Consider the following 16899-nt stretch of genomic DNA (forward strand, 5'->3'; position numbering starts at 1 on the left):
AAGGGTCAGTAAGGTAGTTTTAGGCTCTGCTTACTCCAGATGATGATGTATTGCCCTTTCCAGCTATAGTCACAAATCATAAGAACACTGGCATGCCACAGCATGCACATTCAACCAGATTCACAGAAGGGTAATTTTCACTCATAAAAATCTATGCCTCACAAAGTATTGTTGGAGATCTGTTCTAATTATTTTCTTTTTAAAGATATATTTATTTATGCATACAAGAACTGGGGTACAGGTCAGAGATGTGGGTGTGAGATGATTCACTAGAGACAAAGAGTGGGGAACAGAACAGGCAGATTGACTGAAATACACTGCTGAGGGGAGCAGCAGGCAAGTCAGGAGAGGTTTGTTGTGCCATGTGGGTAACCTCCCTGGCCAGGGATTGAACTGGTACTGCAGTAGCTGCAGATAGCGCCACAGTGCTATGTCTTAACCCCTTGCACCACCAGGTAGGCCCCAATGTTCTAATTCTTAATGAAGTAATAATAAGTATTCTTCTGAAGACGAGTATGTTCTAAAGCACTGTAAGTATAAAATAAAAGGAAAAGGAAACTATAGTATTTTTGTTATATAAATAGCTAAGATCTCACTGAGGTAAGGGAAGAAAAGAGGAGAATCATGAGAAATAGAGTGGGAAAAAGAGAAGGAGGAGGAGGATAAAAGGAAGACAGGAAAATTTTTTTAGCTAGCTAAAATTAATATATTATAGAAGTTAAGATGTAGGTCTTTGGAATCAGAGACCTGGGTTCAAATGGTTCCTCTGAGACCCTGGGCTTGGGCAATTTACTTCACTTTTCTTAGTTTCCTAATTCATAAAATAGGAATGATTATAGTGCCTATTTCTTGAGTCTATAAGTGCACCGGACATATTTATCTACCTAGGTATACTATCTTATGTATGTCTATCTTGTGTCACATTTGTCCATCTATCTATCTTGCACTCATTACTAATTTTATTATCTTCATTTATAGTTAAGGAAACTGAGGCATAGGAGGTCAACTTCCTAAGATGACACAGTTAATAGAAAAGGTAGAAATAAAGAGAGTATATTTTTGGAAATACTCTCCAAAGAGAGTATATTTTTGGAAAAAAAAGGACTATTCATTTTTGGCAAGGAATGCCAATGTTACTAACACACTCTAGATATAGATTAAAATACTCACATGAAAATAATGTACACCCATTGTTGGCCTGGTTCCCACAGCAACCTTATCAATTCCCTTTATCTATTCAAGCCTCTCAAAACTTTCTGTTGGACAAAGATCGGGGGCTTAGTTCTCACCCTTATTAAATGATACCCCAATAATTATTACTTTCTTACCTGGTCCATTTAGAAAGTCTTTAATTTGTAGTGTTACAAGGGAAGGTGGGATTCCACTTTTGCTGTCTATTTCCCCAGGCACTGTCTGTAGCCAAACCGTACAGTAATCAAGGGCTTCAGGCAAAGTCTTTCCAGGATCTGCAGTGACAAAACGGATATTAAAATCATTAATTATATGATTTTTGTTGCACTGATGGGCCAAGAGGAAAAAATGCTTAAATAACTGTATGTAATCTTCATTTAATTCATTTGTTTGTAGGCATAGTTGTTTATAAAAAAGAATATGTATATTTGTATCATGAAAGACAGGACCATGGGCGCCTTGGTGGTGGGTGTGGTATAACGACATGCATCTGAGGAGACACCATCCTGTGCCTCTGAATTACATACAATTGTTACAAACCAATGTTGCCTAAAAAAAAAAATTATTTTTTTTAATTGTAGCCTAAAATAAAACAGGAAAGAGATGCAGAACCATGACAAAAAGGAAAAGACAGTTTAGGTCTTATATCATCTTTGAATAAATGTAAAGTTCCTGTATTCTGAGCTCCTGACTGTTAACAGTTGAATTTATTGGGTTTTTTTTCCCCAACGGGTTGTTGGAAACAAATTAAGAAAAAAAAAAGGGCAACCTTTTCAGCTTAAAAAGGCATATACATGTTCAAAGATCAGTGGATTAGCACTACTTAGGGGTTATTTGATCTGTTTCAGTGTTTTACTGATACCACAATCACTTTTTACTGGTAGGCTTTTGAAGTTAACTTCAGTAGCTTTCCCGTAACGATAAAAATTGGTCAATCTTTTAATAGTTCCAATTATGATTAAAACACCTTTGACCTTTTCTGTTAAATACTGAGTATTTATTTTGTTACTTTTTTCTGGCTAATATTGCATATTTTTTAAAAATATTTTTTAGCTATTGGTGTGATGGCAAACTGAATTAGCTTTTTAATACTTAGCAAACAGTTTTTTATCAAAATAGCTCTTTAAATATAAATGAATGTGGCATCTTGGCATACACGTTATAGTATACTTTTTAAAAACTTCCAAATACTCAGTTTTTTTAGTTTCAAGATTATTTTATTCTGTTTTAAAGGCCTCTGAATGTCAATTTTATAGGGATGTTCTTGCCATAGAATCCATCTATTCCATTTTCAGTTGATTTGAAATGTGTTATTAAAGCGTTATTTACTTTAGGTTTTATTGATTGGATTGCTTTCAAGAATAGCATTTACATACAGTGTATTATATTCAACATATGGTTAGATAGTATTACTGTCATATGTGAATGGGGCATATAAATTCTGCCTTGGAATTTGTATTTCTTGACCTTATCATGTGATTCTTATGAAATTTGGCACATGAACCTTTATGTGATTTCAAAGAAAATACTGAAAGCAATTGATCGTGACGTTAGATCTATGTGGTAAAGATCAAACACTAAGCTAGTACATTCTTCTCTTTTTATATATGATAAGTGAATTTAAAGCAGTGAGAATATGTATAGTAGATCCATTACATAGTAACACTATATTACTCTCTCAAGCATAATGGTCAAGTCTGGTGAAAGGATGGCAAAACTTTGTTCTTGGTAGGATCTATAATTAGCTTGCAGGAGCTATATAATTTGTCAGGATCTGGGTATCTCTCTCTAGGGTTTCATCTATCTAGTCATCAAGAAGCAGTTATTATCAAGTAAGTGGTAGCTGCTGGGCTTAGATGAGGAGACATAATTCTTCATTTTGAAGGGAATACAATCTTGGGAGGGAACACTGATCTGAGAGAGGTAAGTGATGTAAATAACTGAATAATGAACATAGATAAACTGATGCAGAAATATTGATATGATGTATTAAAAATGGTAAGCAAAACTAAAAATAAGTAAAACAAGTTACAGTTATTGTGTATTTAAACTTATATGACAGAAAATAAATATATACTGTTTACATAATTTATATAGATACCAACAGGAAAATGGGTAGAAGATAGAAAAAGCAATTATCTAGTGAAGACAATAAATAAAAACAAATGGCTATAAGCATTTAAAAATAGTAACATTAAAAGATACTATAAACCCTAAAGCAAATAAATGATGTAAATGAACTTTTCTTCAATAAAGACAACTGGGGAAAAAAAGATACTAAATCTTAGCAATAATCAAAGAAATAATCTTTTAAAATAAAACAGAATTTTTCACCTATCGATCTAAGTCTAGAAAAACTGATAAAGCCTGTGTAACACACATACACATTGTAGAATCATAGAAAAAAGAAGAAAACAACCTAAATGCCATGAACAGAAATAAACAATGGTAATCCATACAATTGTTTAAAAGAATCAAGAAGGTCTGTATATTGACATAAGACAGCCATTTGCTATCGATTATAGTTCAAAAAGAACAGCTTAAGCATCTTTTCATTTATTGGCCATTTAGGACTCCTCTTCTACAAAAGATATATTTATTTATTTTTCTATTGGGTTGTTTTTTTCCCCATACTTCTATGAGCTCTTTATTTAGTATGGGCATTAATGTTTTGTTTCTCATATGTAGCAAATATTTCCTCTTAAATCCTAACCATCATTTAACTGTATCTGATGCTTTTTGAATACAACCCCCCCTTTTTTTAATAGATATGGTCAAACATCTATTAAGCTTTATTTTATGGATTTTTCCCTAAGTGATTATGCATTTTCCTATAGCTTCCTGAAGCATTTTTAAGATTTTGTTTTTATCTTTAAGCTGTATAATCTTTCTGGAGAACATTATTTTATGAAAAATAGGAAAACATTGTCCAATCTTCCTATTAATCAGGCACATAAAAATCAAAACACTAAATACAATTTTTATTTATCATATTAATACAAGTTAAAAAGACAGATAACATCTCTAAGGCGGCGGGGGGGGGTGGAGAAGAAGAAAAGGACAATCCCACATATAGTGGCTAAAAGTATAAATACAGTATTGTTGCATGGAAAAGAGGACTGAAAATTAGTACCTACTAAAGTTCTAAATATTCATGTCCTTGTGATCAGAAAGGCCAATTGGGGCCTCCGTAGTGGCACAAGCGGTTAAGTCTCAGGACAGTGAAACTATCCGCAGCCAGTGTAGCATGAGTTTGGTCCAGGGCCAGGGAGCTAACCCACATGGCGCAGCAGACCTCTTCATCTTGCTCGCTGCTCCCCTCAGCAGTGTACTTCAGCCAATCTGCCTATTCTGCTCCCCATTCTGTCTCTGGTGAATCCTCTCACCAGCCCCATACCTCTGGCCTATACCCCAGTCCCTGGATGTATAAATAAAATAAATCTTTAAAAAAAAAAAAGAAAGGCCAACTGTATTATAAGACCAGCTGTAGCTGATTGTATCTTAGGAAAATAATAGTATGTAGATAAAGGCCCAAAGAAGTTGACTGCAGTATCATTTGTAATATTAAAATCCTGGGGCAAAATGTAAATATTTATCTATAGAGAAATGGTAAAATAAATAATGACTGTACTGTGAATACAGCATAGAATACTATGCTGCTGATAAAAAAAGAGTATGTGAATCTTGTATACTAATATAGAAGAACTTTCAAGTGTTTTAAGTGAGTAACACAAAGAAATAGGATACCGGATTTAGTAAATTGAAATGTAAAAGATCTTTTTTGGGGCCTCCCCGGTGGCGCAGCGGTTGAGCGCTGGGTTACGAAGCTGCCCGCGGCCTCTGCGGCGCCGGTTCGATCCCCGGCTGCTCCCCGGCCACCACAGGAGGGTCCCACATGGCGCGCAGACCTCTCCTGCCGCCCGCTGCTCCCCTCAGCAGTGTACTTCGGTCCTTCTGCCTGCTCTGCTCCCCGCTCTGGCTCTGGTGAATTCTCTCGCCCTCTCGCGCTTCTGACTGTACCCAGTGCATGTATAAAACAAACAAACAAACAAGTAAAATAAAATAAAATAAAAGCATGCCTCTATAAAAAAAAAAAAAAAAAAAAAAAAAAAAGATCTTTTTTGCATACATACACATACTCTGTTTTTTAATGTACTGGAGACTTTATGATCTTAAGCATCTACTAATATATGGACATATAAGTTATTTAGAGCTGAAGAAAAAAACCAGGGTTATATACTTGGTACCTTACTTCATCAAGATATAAATTGGGGCTGGGGATGGGGAGTGTGTGCAACAAAATCTGATAATGTGAAGGAAAGTTTTCCAAGTAAGGGAGATAGATTTTTGCATAGGCTACCTCTCTATTGGTAGAAACAAGAGGGCCTGGCCCTCTGGCACCTAGCATAGGTGTCTGTACTGGGAAATCATTGAGGCATATGACTTAAGAGGAGATAAAATAAACAAAGTAGAAATGGTAGGAAGCAGAACAGAAATTAAAAAGTAAAGCAAATATAAAAGCCTATGAAATCTATCAAAGGAAACCAAAATTTTAATAACTATTTCCCAATTAAATATTACTGCACAATTGTATTAAAAGTATAGCAGTATTTATTGGAATAACAGAACAGAATAAATGAAATTAGGACTATCCAAGAAGGTAAAGGTCACATGGTTGTTGAATATCAAATGCATGAGGGACTGATAGCTGCTCTCCCAATTTTAGCTAAAATTTATACTGTGTACATGCCTAGAGTTATTGTGGTTAGATGAATCAGCAGTAGAAGCTTAAAGGTGTAAGAGAAATGGCTCAAGTTTGCAAGTTAATATTTAGTCCTTGAGGCCTCCCTCGTGGTGCAGGGGTTTAAAGTCTCAGCACTTATAGGCTATTGCCAGCCACTGTGGCATAAGTTCAATCCCTAGCCAGGGAGCTAACCCACATGGCACAACAGACCTTTCTTGTCTAGCCTGCTGCTCCCCTCAGCTATGTATTTCAGTAGATCCATCTGTTCTGCTCCCCACTTTGTCTCTGGTGAATCCTCTCACCCCCTGCACCTCTGGCCTATACGCCAGTTCTTGTATGCATAAACAAATAAAATCTTTAAAAAAAATTACTCTTAACATTTAGTCCCCTATGCTCTAGTGGTTAGATGATAAGGGGCATAGCTTCCAGACTTCCTATACTTTCTTTAACTTAACTTCTCCTTAATTTCATCATCAGATCTAGAAAATAGTATTCATATTACACATTCCTCAGGGATAATATGACTGGGAAAATGCCAGATAATCTAAGATTATAGAGGCTGTGAATATAATATAAATGGAATGGCAAATAGGAATGACTTTCCTGTTGAAAGCTCCTTCAGATTTTGCTAGTTATTTTCTCCATACTTAGCAAATACTGATTTATTCAAGTGCAGGAAGCTCTTAAAGAGACTTAGCTTCCGGTGATGTTGATGAGCACATTTATACTGTTGTCCCAAGCCTAAGAAGCACAAGAAAGTCATAATTTAAGAGGAGCAACACAGGGTGGGAAATGGCTCAGAGCAAATGACAAACTGCTCCAAGCCATAAATATTATTTGGCAGCAGTAAGAATTCACTTCAATAAGACATTGCTACTGACATAGCAATTTGCTATGAAAAGCATTTGCCTTTCTTCCGGATTGCCCTGGCTTCCAAAAGAATATACTTCACACCTTGTCACAAGGAACACCCAAAGAGAAGATACAGAAAGTCTCAAGTCTGTTCTCAGATGGATCAAGCTACAACTGGCTTTCAGAGACTGGATTGAGACTGTAATCTAAGTGTTAGTAGATCACACTGCTCTTAGTCACAAAATCTTCCTTTCATTTAATGCTTTGGAGGTTTTCCTCTATCTGAATCTGTTAAAAGTGGTCTTTTGTAGCGCCACTCAGCATCATCATTTTTAACCCATAGCAAATATTCACAGAGTATGTCTGCTTAACATTTCAATTATATAAAATATATCATGATTCAGTATAGCCAACTCAAAATGAAACTCTGAAAATGAACTCATTTATTTTCTTTGCAATCTATTACTTAATAAAAAGATTTGTTCTTCAAGTTCATATAGAACACCTGAATGCTACAATTTTTTTAAAAAGATTATTCATTTATTTATACAAGAACCGGGGTACAGGCTGGATGAGCGGGAGGGTGAGAGGATTCACCAGAGACAGAGCGGGGAACAGAACAGGCAGAATGACGAAATACACTGCTGAGGGGAGCAGCTGGCGCGACAAAAGAGGTCTTGCTGGCCGGCTGGGATCAAACAGGTGCTGCAGAGATGCAGACAGCTTCATGGTGCGGCACCCAACCGCCTGCGCCACCAGGGGAGGCCCTGAATGCTGCAATTTTTTAAAGCTTTATTATTCTGCTATGTGGCAGCATTTTTTTTTCCATAACTAAACTGAGTTTTCACTGAGGTCTCATTTTGAAGACATTCTCCCACAGATTTCAGTTATGATAAGTTCCTGGATATAACACTATCCAGTCACTTCATTATATATTAAGTGACATAACACTCAAAATGTATAATAAATTTCAGAAGTATACCAGATATTTCTAAGTGCTACTCATTGGGGACAAAATGTTTTCTTGTTTTTGCCATATGAATAAGGAAATTTGAATTTTAAAGAGCTTAGTACCATAAAAATCTGCTTATGAAAGCTAAGTATCTATTATAAAGAGTGGAAAAGCAAGACACAAAATCAATATTATTTTCTTTCTCACTCTGCCTTCTCTTCTCTAACAGCTAATTTCATCAACCACATGTTAACAAAGGAGTTGATAATCCAGGGCTATTTCTATTTTCTCTTGGTCACTTTTGTGTGCAAGAATATCTCTATAAGTAGATTGGTTAAAGAAGGACAGAAAGAGAAGTGAGACCAATAATTATTTTCCCTGGCAGTTCCAAACATTTTTGATGTGAAAGATAACTATTGTCAGAATTATTTTTTTCACTCCTTAGCTCAATTTTCTCATAATACCTTTTATCTTTTACATTTCTGTGGAAAATGAATGCTAACAAATATATAGCAATGTGAAGGAAACTAATTTTTCACATAGTGGAGAGTTTCTAGAAACCTGTGCCACTGGAAAAAGACAGTCCTTTTTTTGAGGCATGATTTGCATATAGTTTTTTTTTTTTAAGATTTTATTTATTTATTCAAGAGCTGGGTACAGGCCAGAGGCATGGGAGGGTGAGAGGATCCACCAGAGACAGAGCAGGGAGCAGAAGAGGCAGACAGACCGAAAGCACTGCTGAGGGGTGCAGCGGGCAAGGCTAGAGAGGTCTGCCATGCCATGTGGGTAGCTCCCTGGCCGGCTGGGAATCAGACCCACGCTGCAGAGGCAGTGGACAGCTTCACAGTGCTGCGCTCAATCTGATGCGCCACTGGGGAGGCCCTGCATAATATTGTATTAGCTTCAGGAGTACAAGATAATAATGCAATATTTATATATTTTGAAAAATGATCACCATAAATCTAGTTAACATCTGACACCATACATAAATTTATTAATCAAATTTTTGTAGATGAGTCCAGAAAATAAGCCTTTAATTTTGGTATTAGCATACTTCATCTTAAGTAAGCAAATAATTTATCACACTGTTGGTATTAACTTTTTGCCATATTAATCCATTTCTGTTGTTCCTTATAATTCTGGGTAACAAAATTTTGCTCAATGTTACTAAATTTTAATATTAAATTATACTTCATTATCAAATCCTACTGATGCTAATGTTTGCATTACTGATAATATGCTTAAAATCAGTATGTTTTTAGAGTACTGTTAAACATTAAAACTTCAGTAACTTTCTAGTCTGATACATTGGAATGAGTTTTCTTTCTGATAGTGTATGATAAAAACATCACAAATTCCTCAGGAGCCTAAAATAAATGCTCATATGATGAAGCATTACAAATAGCCTCAAGATTTCTCCTGTCTTCATTTTATGCATTTCAAAAAGTACAGAAGAATCTACTGCTTGGCTTTAAAAAGAAATGAGTTACATATTTTATTTATATTTTTGCAGTCTTCAATAACCTATTGTTATGGGTTACAAACATATCCAAGTCTGCTATAGTTAATGAGCCCAGGCCTGTCCTAGGCTGCCACAGGTTCTCTCTGCTTGAGCTGTGAAATAACACTGACTGTCAGGTTGATGAAAGAGCTTTTGATGAACTCTTCTTGATAACTGGAGGGGATATGACACTGTCATAGAAGATTTGTGAAATGGTTCACCACTGACCTAGGACCTAGAGAACAAAGCCATACTTTCATGGAGTTTTTTACATTTTATTCCAGAGGAGAGTTTACATGACTATAACACAGGAGAAAATGCAGGGTCACGAAAAGAACATGAAGTCTGGAAGTAGACAGATTTGGGTATAAGTCCTGGTTCCTTTCATTTAACTTCACCAAGTCCCAGAGTTTTGCTTCCAAAATGAAGATGATTAAGTTGTGGGACTGCTGAGAATATTATATTAGATAATGGGAGTAATGTGGTTTGTATGGGATTACTCATAGTAGTCACTATTTTATTTTTTTAAACACAAATGCTAAACAAAGTAGCAGTATGGTGTGTGGTATGTCTTTCAAGTATTTCCTCTTCCTAGTCTTTTTAATTAATTTTGAAAAATCATTTTTACTGCTGACCTAAAATAAGAGGAAAGTAATACAAAAAAGTGAAAAATAAAAAGCTTTCCTTCTTAGTAGAAATTGTACCCAATTTTGATCCTCCAAACTGCTAAGCTTATTTGTATTTATATTTTAATTAAAAAATAATTACTAACACTTGAAATATTAGTATATTTTGCTTCCCTATTAAAACTTCTGGTTGAGGAGAAATTATAGATCTGACAGCTTTGCTATACTTTGCTGGTAAAAATGATCAAAACTGTATCTTTACCGGCGCGCAGACCTCTCCTGCTGCCCGACGCTCCCCTTAGCAGTGTATTTCGTTGGTCTGCCTGTTCTGTTCCCTGCTCTGGCTCTGGTGAATTCTCTCACCCTCCCGTGCTTCTGACTGTACCCAGTGCTTGTATAAATAAATATTTTTAAAAAAAAACTCAAATCTTTAAAAAAAAAACCTATCTTTACCTTGTCTCCCATCTCTTAGAAACATTTGGCCTGCACATTAAAAAAGGAATTAAATAATCTGCAGGCCATTTTTAAAACTAGAAATGGGAGCAGAGGTTCCTTTAACAAAAAATACCTAGAGGAATCAGGGAAGTAGATGAAGGCTCAGAGGATCCATACTGTCCCCTCACTCTCTCTCACTTCATTGACAAGATGTTCCTAGATGATCCTTCACCTTAATTCTTTTATGCCTTGCCAAGAATACACAAAGATGTTTCTTAATAGAATTTGAAAAAAATAAAGTATTTTAGGAGGCTCTATTGTACTAGATTTATTTGCCTCTACTATGAAATTGATATTGTTAAAGTTGCCCAAAAGGCTTTCTTCTGAAGCCAAATGCACAGTTGTTTAAAGTAAAACTCCCTGCAATGACAGGTCACTATCGGAATGGTTACTCTTAACCACTGGATATGAAAAGGAAAGCTACAAAATTACTGGCTTATATTTTTTTTATGGTCCTTACTTTTTTTTTTTTTTAAAGATTTATTTATTTTTATATAAGAGCTGGGTTACAGGCAAGAGGCACAGGAGGGTGAGAGGATTCACCAGAGACAGAGCAGGGAGCAGAACAGGCAGACAACAGAAATACACTGCTGAGAGGAGCAGCGGGCGAGACAGGAAAGGTCTGCTCACCATGTAGAAATCTCCTTAGCAGGCTGGGAATCAAACGGACAGCTTCACAGCGCTGTGCTCAACCCACTGCACCATCAGGGAGGCTCTCTCTTTTATGGTCCTTATTTTAAATGGCTTTTTGCCTTTCTTTTAATGCCACAGAAGCAAATCTGTTAGACCTTTTACAATGCCTGAAAACCAAATTATAAAGGAACCTAATTCCATAAAGCACAGTAACAATTCAATGTAAGGATAGCAAAATCAACAAAGAAACCAATCCTATATTGCTCTACATGCAAAGTAAATGCCATAATCTCCTTGTTGAAATCCAGGCTATTTGCTAACTCCATAAGCTCTTTCCCCATGTTCTGTACTCTGTACTTTATAAGATATGACTAGATTAAGATTTCCTGTTTTGAAAGTCCGAACCTGGAGCCCATAAACAGAGAAAGAGGAAAGAACCACAATGGTCACTGGGATATGTGTTTGTCATTTCTTTAATTTTATAAACAAGTCTTCCATATTTTGCTAGAAGGATGTAAATTCTTAATGGTGCCAACCAGCAGATAATATGTGTACTATCATCTCAATTAATTCCTTTTATTTTCTATGTTGTTCTGTGGTGTTTTTGACTTCTTCCTGGTTTGGTTATTTCCAAGTTAAAGTCTAATGTGGGTTTCAAATATCTTAGAGGACATTTGATCAAAATTCACTGCAATTAAATGCAGGATGCAGTTCCAAAAAAAAGGACAATCATATACTCAAGGAAGATCAACTTAATCTCAACTTGTATGCCCATTTCTACGCTAAACAAAGTCAAAGTTCCATAACACTAAAGAGCAATTCAGTGGCTTTAAATGCTTCTTGCCATTTCTCACTTATATTAAGAAAAAGGTGATCATTGAAATTGGTGTCAAAGGGCCAGGACACTGATTTTTTTTTTTATTGAAGTAACGACGACTTACAACACTGCATATGTGTTAAGTGTACAGGTTCACTCCTCTTTAAACATTCTATATCACACCATACCCACCACCGAAGTACTGGTAAACCTCCACAAAGGCACTCAGACTCCACTGGAACATATCCACTGATTGTTCCCACCCCTTTCTCCCTTCTGCTGCTAGTAACTACAGAAGTTCCAACTTACAGTTGAATATTATTTAATACTTGCAAGGAATTTCATAAACACTACCTCATTTGGAGCTTGGATTAAACCATAAACTACAAAGATCAGATATATTAAAAATATATATTAAATTATACCCATTTGGTGATAAGGAAACTAAATTTAGTTATTTGTATTAAAGAGCCCTGGCATTAGAGCCAAGACTAGATGTCTAAACTTCTTATTTTCATTAAAATCTCTTTCCCCATACACTAATTACCCCTACTAGTTATTCTTTATTTTTTTTTTTTTTAAGATTTATTTATTTATTTATACAAGCACTGGGTACAGTCAGAAGCGCGGGAGGGTGAGAGAATTCACCAGAGCCAGAGCGGGGAGCAGAACAGACAGATGGACCGAAATACACTGCTGAGGGGAGGAGGGGGCGGCAAGAGAGGTCTGCGCACCATGTGGGACCCTTGCCCGGGGGCTGGGGATCAAACCGGTCCTATGGAGGCTGCCGGCAGCTTTGCAACTCAGCGCTCAACTGCTGTGCCACCAGGGAGGCCCCCTACTAGTTATTCTTATTTAACCTTCTTACCACAATTCTTTGAGTGATGCACTAGAGTACCACTCATTTAACAGATCTACTTACTTGCTGATTCTGTAGAAGTAAAAATTTCATCCCACATTATTGGCTAGCAAGAAATGTTCCCAGAAGCTAAATTTTCAGATAAATGTTCAAGTTGTGATCATTATGACATTAAAGACACAGGTTAATTTTAAGCCTTTCCAGGGACATTAGCAAAACCTTTAATTCTAAAGAGACATGTAATTCAAGCCTTCTCTAAAAGTCACAATAACTAAATGAAATCAAGATATGATTTATGAGGTGTAAGGAGCCAGTTTATGATTTTCCAACTGTTGGTTTACTCAAATGTCTTTGGCACATTTTCTGTAGTCCTATTCATGAAAGGATAAAGAAGCCAATTACTGTAGCTGAAAAATTTCAAACTATACAATAGCTATAATTGGCACTGAAATGATGTGAATTTTTTTTGAAAGATTTATTTCTTTTTATATAAGAACTGGAGTATAGGTCAGAGGCACAGGAGGGTGAGCGGATTCACCAGAGATAGAGTGGGGAACAGAACAGGCAGATTGACTGAAATACGCTGCTGAGGAGAGCAGCAGGCGAGACAGGAGAGGTCTGCTGTGCCATGTTGGGAATCTCCCTCGCCAGCCGGGAATCGAACCCTCACTGCAGAGGCTGCAGACAGCTTCACAGTGCTGTGCTCAACTTACTGCACCACTGGGGGAGGCCCTGATGTGAATTTTTTTTACCAGTTACAACCACTTCCTTAAAATCTGCACAAGGATATTAGCAATTAAAAGAAATAATATTAACATTTACCAAGTCCTGTGCTACACACTTAGCCAAGAATGTCATATACATTATTTAATCATTATAGCAAGCCTAGGTGGTTGCTACCAATTAATTATCATCCCTATATTATAGATAAGGAACTGAGACTTGGGGATGCAAAATAACTTGCTCAAGGTCACAAACTATGAGTAGCAGAGCTGGGATTAGAACTCAGGACTGATTCCACCCCTTGAGCTCTTACTGAACTCTATTACATGTTTGTCTTTTCACTGAATCTTAAGTCACATGGTAAGATTTATACACCTTTAAAATGCAGTAAGAATCCTACTCTAGAGATATTTTGTGGCTGTTTTTTTGTAAATTCTGTTTTGTTTTGTAAATTCTAAACAACTTTAAATTGTATATTTTAGTCTAATTGATGCTTGAAAAAATAAAATAAGGTCTAAAGAAACTACAAGAGAGCAGAATTGTCTTCAAATTTGTTTGTTAATCCCAAGTGCCAGGGACCAGCCTCAGGCAAAATGTCGTGTCGGGGTTCTGAAAGGATGAGACGGCCTCCTGTAGCACCCAAGCACACATTAATGAGTAATAAGATACCAGACTGACTTTGTTCTGAGAAGTACAGGGGCTAGTTCAAAATTTGCTCAGAATGGTTCAACTCCTTCACAATTGACCAGATGGCACAGTCATTTCTTCAAACACAAACAAAAGCCCCAAACAAACAAGAAGAAAAATGACTTTTTGAGGCTGCCTTGGGCTGCATAGTCAAGATATGAGGCAATGTCAAATCTGGACTCCATTACCTTAAACAAAACAAATACCAATTTTTAAATATTTATAAACACAACTAATACGATTATGTTAAAAACAACTATATACATCTTTATTTCAATGAGAATTGCCAATAACACAGCTGCTACATATAAAGGTGCTGGCAGATGAACTCCCTTTTGTTAGAGGTTGCTCCAGGTGAGAAAGGCATGGAAAAGCCCATCGCCACATTATTTTAGTATTTTCAAAGGAAACCTGTTAATTCACAGATGTACTACCTACCTGAATTAGGTGGAAAATCATTTGTAGGTTATTAATACTAATGTTAATAAAGGAATTCAAGCTGATAATTTAGTTTTAAATATTTTTCCCTTTTTGAAATACAGAGAGCAAATCAAAGTACTTACAGCTACACTTTTTACATATACTTTAAAATCACTAAATTATGCGGATTGCAGATTATACAGTATTAACAACACTGAAAATTATAAGCAAAAATGAAAAATTAATACTTCTCTTCACCTCTGGTTTCTAAAATATATGCAGTTATAGGTGTAAATAATGACTCAATTTATCATCTACTCTGGGTAGCATCTCACACAGAGTTTAAGTTTTTTAATATATATGTGTATAAATGGTACATATATATAAATGGTACATATGTGTGTGTATAATTGGAGTATATATACATACAATACACACAAAATGTGTATGTATGTGTTTATGCATCAGTCATACATGCTGATAGCAGATTGACAAGGACAGTGAGTTTCATAGCATTTTCTCTTCTTATTTGAACTTATAACATATGAAAGGATATCCCTAAAGAACACAATGAAAAAGCACTATTACTGCCCTGTGAGTCTGGAGCACATTCTTTGCTTAAAGGTGATATGGGGCAGAATCACGTTAATTTTGACAAGTCCCTGGCAGCAGTAATTGTTCATTACAATATATTTAACTTGTGCTCATAGATACATATAAAAAGTATCAGTTTTGAAGGAAGTATTAAATTTCATAGAAAACCATGCCTCAGTTAATGGGCTACAAAGTATTTCATTTATTTAGAATTGCAGAATTTCTGGTACTAGTCAAAACTGGAAAAAGCTCACTACAGACTAATTCTTATTTTGCTAATAATGAAAAATTCAGAAAAAATAAAGACATACATACCTGAAAACTCAGCAAAATTAACAAAAACAATACAGACTAGGGAGGGGAATCTAACTTGCACATGTGACCCATACAGTAATGAGTTTCTCATTTTGCTTTTCCTCTCTTCTCTTAGATTATAACTTTGACTTGAGAATGAGTTCTAAGTTGTGGACCACAGTAAAGGCAAGAACAGCCAAGTCCAAAAGAAACTCCATCAGGTCCATGTGGTTTCAGCAGTGTGGGGAAAACCTAATGCTATTAATTTTTTTTTCTCTCCTGGTTTTATTTATTTGTTTATTTTTAAAGATTTATTTTTATTTTTATACAAGAACCGGGGTGCAGACCAGATGTGCGGGAGGGTGAGAGGATTCACCCGAGACAGAGCAGGGAACAGAACAGGCAGACCAACCAAAATATGCTGCTGAGGGGAGTAGTGGGAGAGACAGGAGAGGTCTGCCCCACCATGTGGTATCTCCGCAGCTGGTAGGGATTGAACCGGCACTGAAGAGGCTGCAGACAGCTTCACAGTGCTGCGATCTACCACCTGCACCATCAGGGAGGCCCTCCCCTGGTTTTACACGAAGGGTGGATCCCAGATTGCGCACGTGTATGTGTGTACATGTGTACGTGTGTGTGTGTGTGTGTGTGTGTGTGTGTACAGACATGCAGAAGCAGGCATTGCACTGGCTGGTAAGGGTTTTAATACATGTAGACATAATATATATGATAATTATAATATAAGTGGGACGGAAAAAAGAATCTGTAAGATTATAAGGCATCTATCTACATTTACCTTAGAGTGATAAAATGTTAGCTCTAAATGGACTATGAAAGATTAGGTATATTTATTGAAAATCCAGAGCAACCACAAAATACATTACACAGAAATATAGCCAAAAAACAACAATGAATACTAAAAAACAAAATCTGTTCTGCAACTAGAGCTGAATCAACTAATAAAAAATAAAGTTAAAGAATAGTTCTATTTCATCCTTTTGTATCCAAACCGTTTTCCTTAAGCTATTTCATATAATCGATATTAAATAAGTTGACTCTCTGGAAGTAGAAGTTACAGCACTGAAGTCATTTTAAGTGTTTTGTAGCCCTCTATGTCATGAAAATTTATATTCTGCTAAACTTTCATCATCAATCATAACAAATATAATTATTACATGAGGAGAGGTGCCTGAAGGTAGAAAGTGGGTCTCATTACTGGTTTCTCAACATTTCAAACATGTTTGATAAACAGCTAGTGTTCAAAGGGAATGAATGAATGAAAGATTTTTCTGAATGTAAAAATGAAAGGAGATAAGAGGCTCATTCTAAAATAATGTCAAATTGATTGGACAAGACAGGAGGCTAAGAGTGATTTTAAAAACCACGTTGATTAATTTAAAGCAGTCACTTTGAGAAATTACACCATATCCCAACAATGCTCAAAGGATTTTTAGCATTTGCTTTCAGAGTCTTTATTACAGTCTCCAGAATATGTCAAATGAAACCAAATA

At 36.0% G+C, this 16899-nt stretch overlaps 1 protein-coding gene across 4 annotated transcripts in view; it reads right to left on the reverse strand.

Annotated features, from left to right (window-relative positions):
• The window catches only part of VPS13B (vacuolar protein sorting 13 homolog B), a 622702-nt gene that overhangs the window by 170716 nt on the left and 435087 nt on the right, over positions 1-16899 (reverse strand). For all 4 annotated transcript variants that reach the window (XM_054692064.1, XM_054692063.1, XM_054692065.1 and 1 more), the window contains one exon: positions 1329-1466. In XM_054692064.1, the coding sequence (XP_054548039.1) occupies positions 1329-1466 (138 nt within the window). The remainder of the gene's footprint in view (positions 1-1328; positions 1467-16899) is intronic.

This window comes from Talpa occidentalis, unplaced genomic scaffold, assembly GCF_014898055.3.
Source record: "Talpa occidentalis isolate TD23 unplaced genomic scaffold, MPIMG_talOcc4v2.1, whole genome shotgun sequence".
NCBI classification, from domain to species: Eukaryota; Metazoa; Chordata; class Mammalia; order Eulipotyphla; family Talpidae; genus Talpa; species Talpa occidentalis.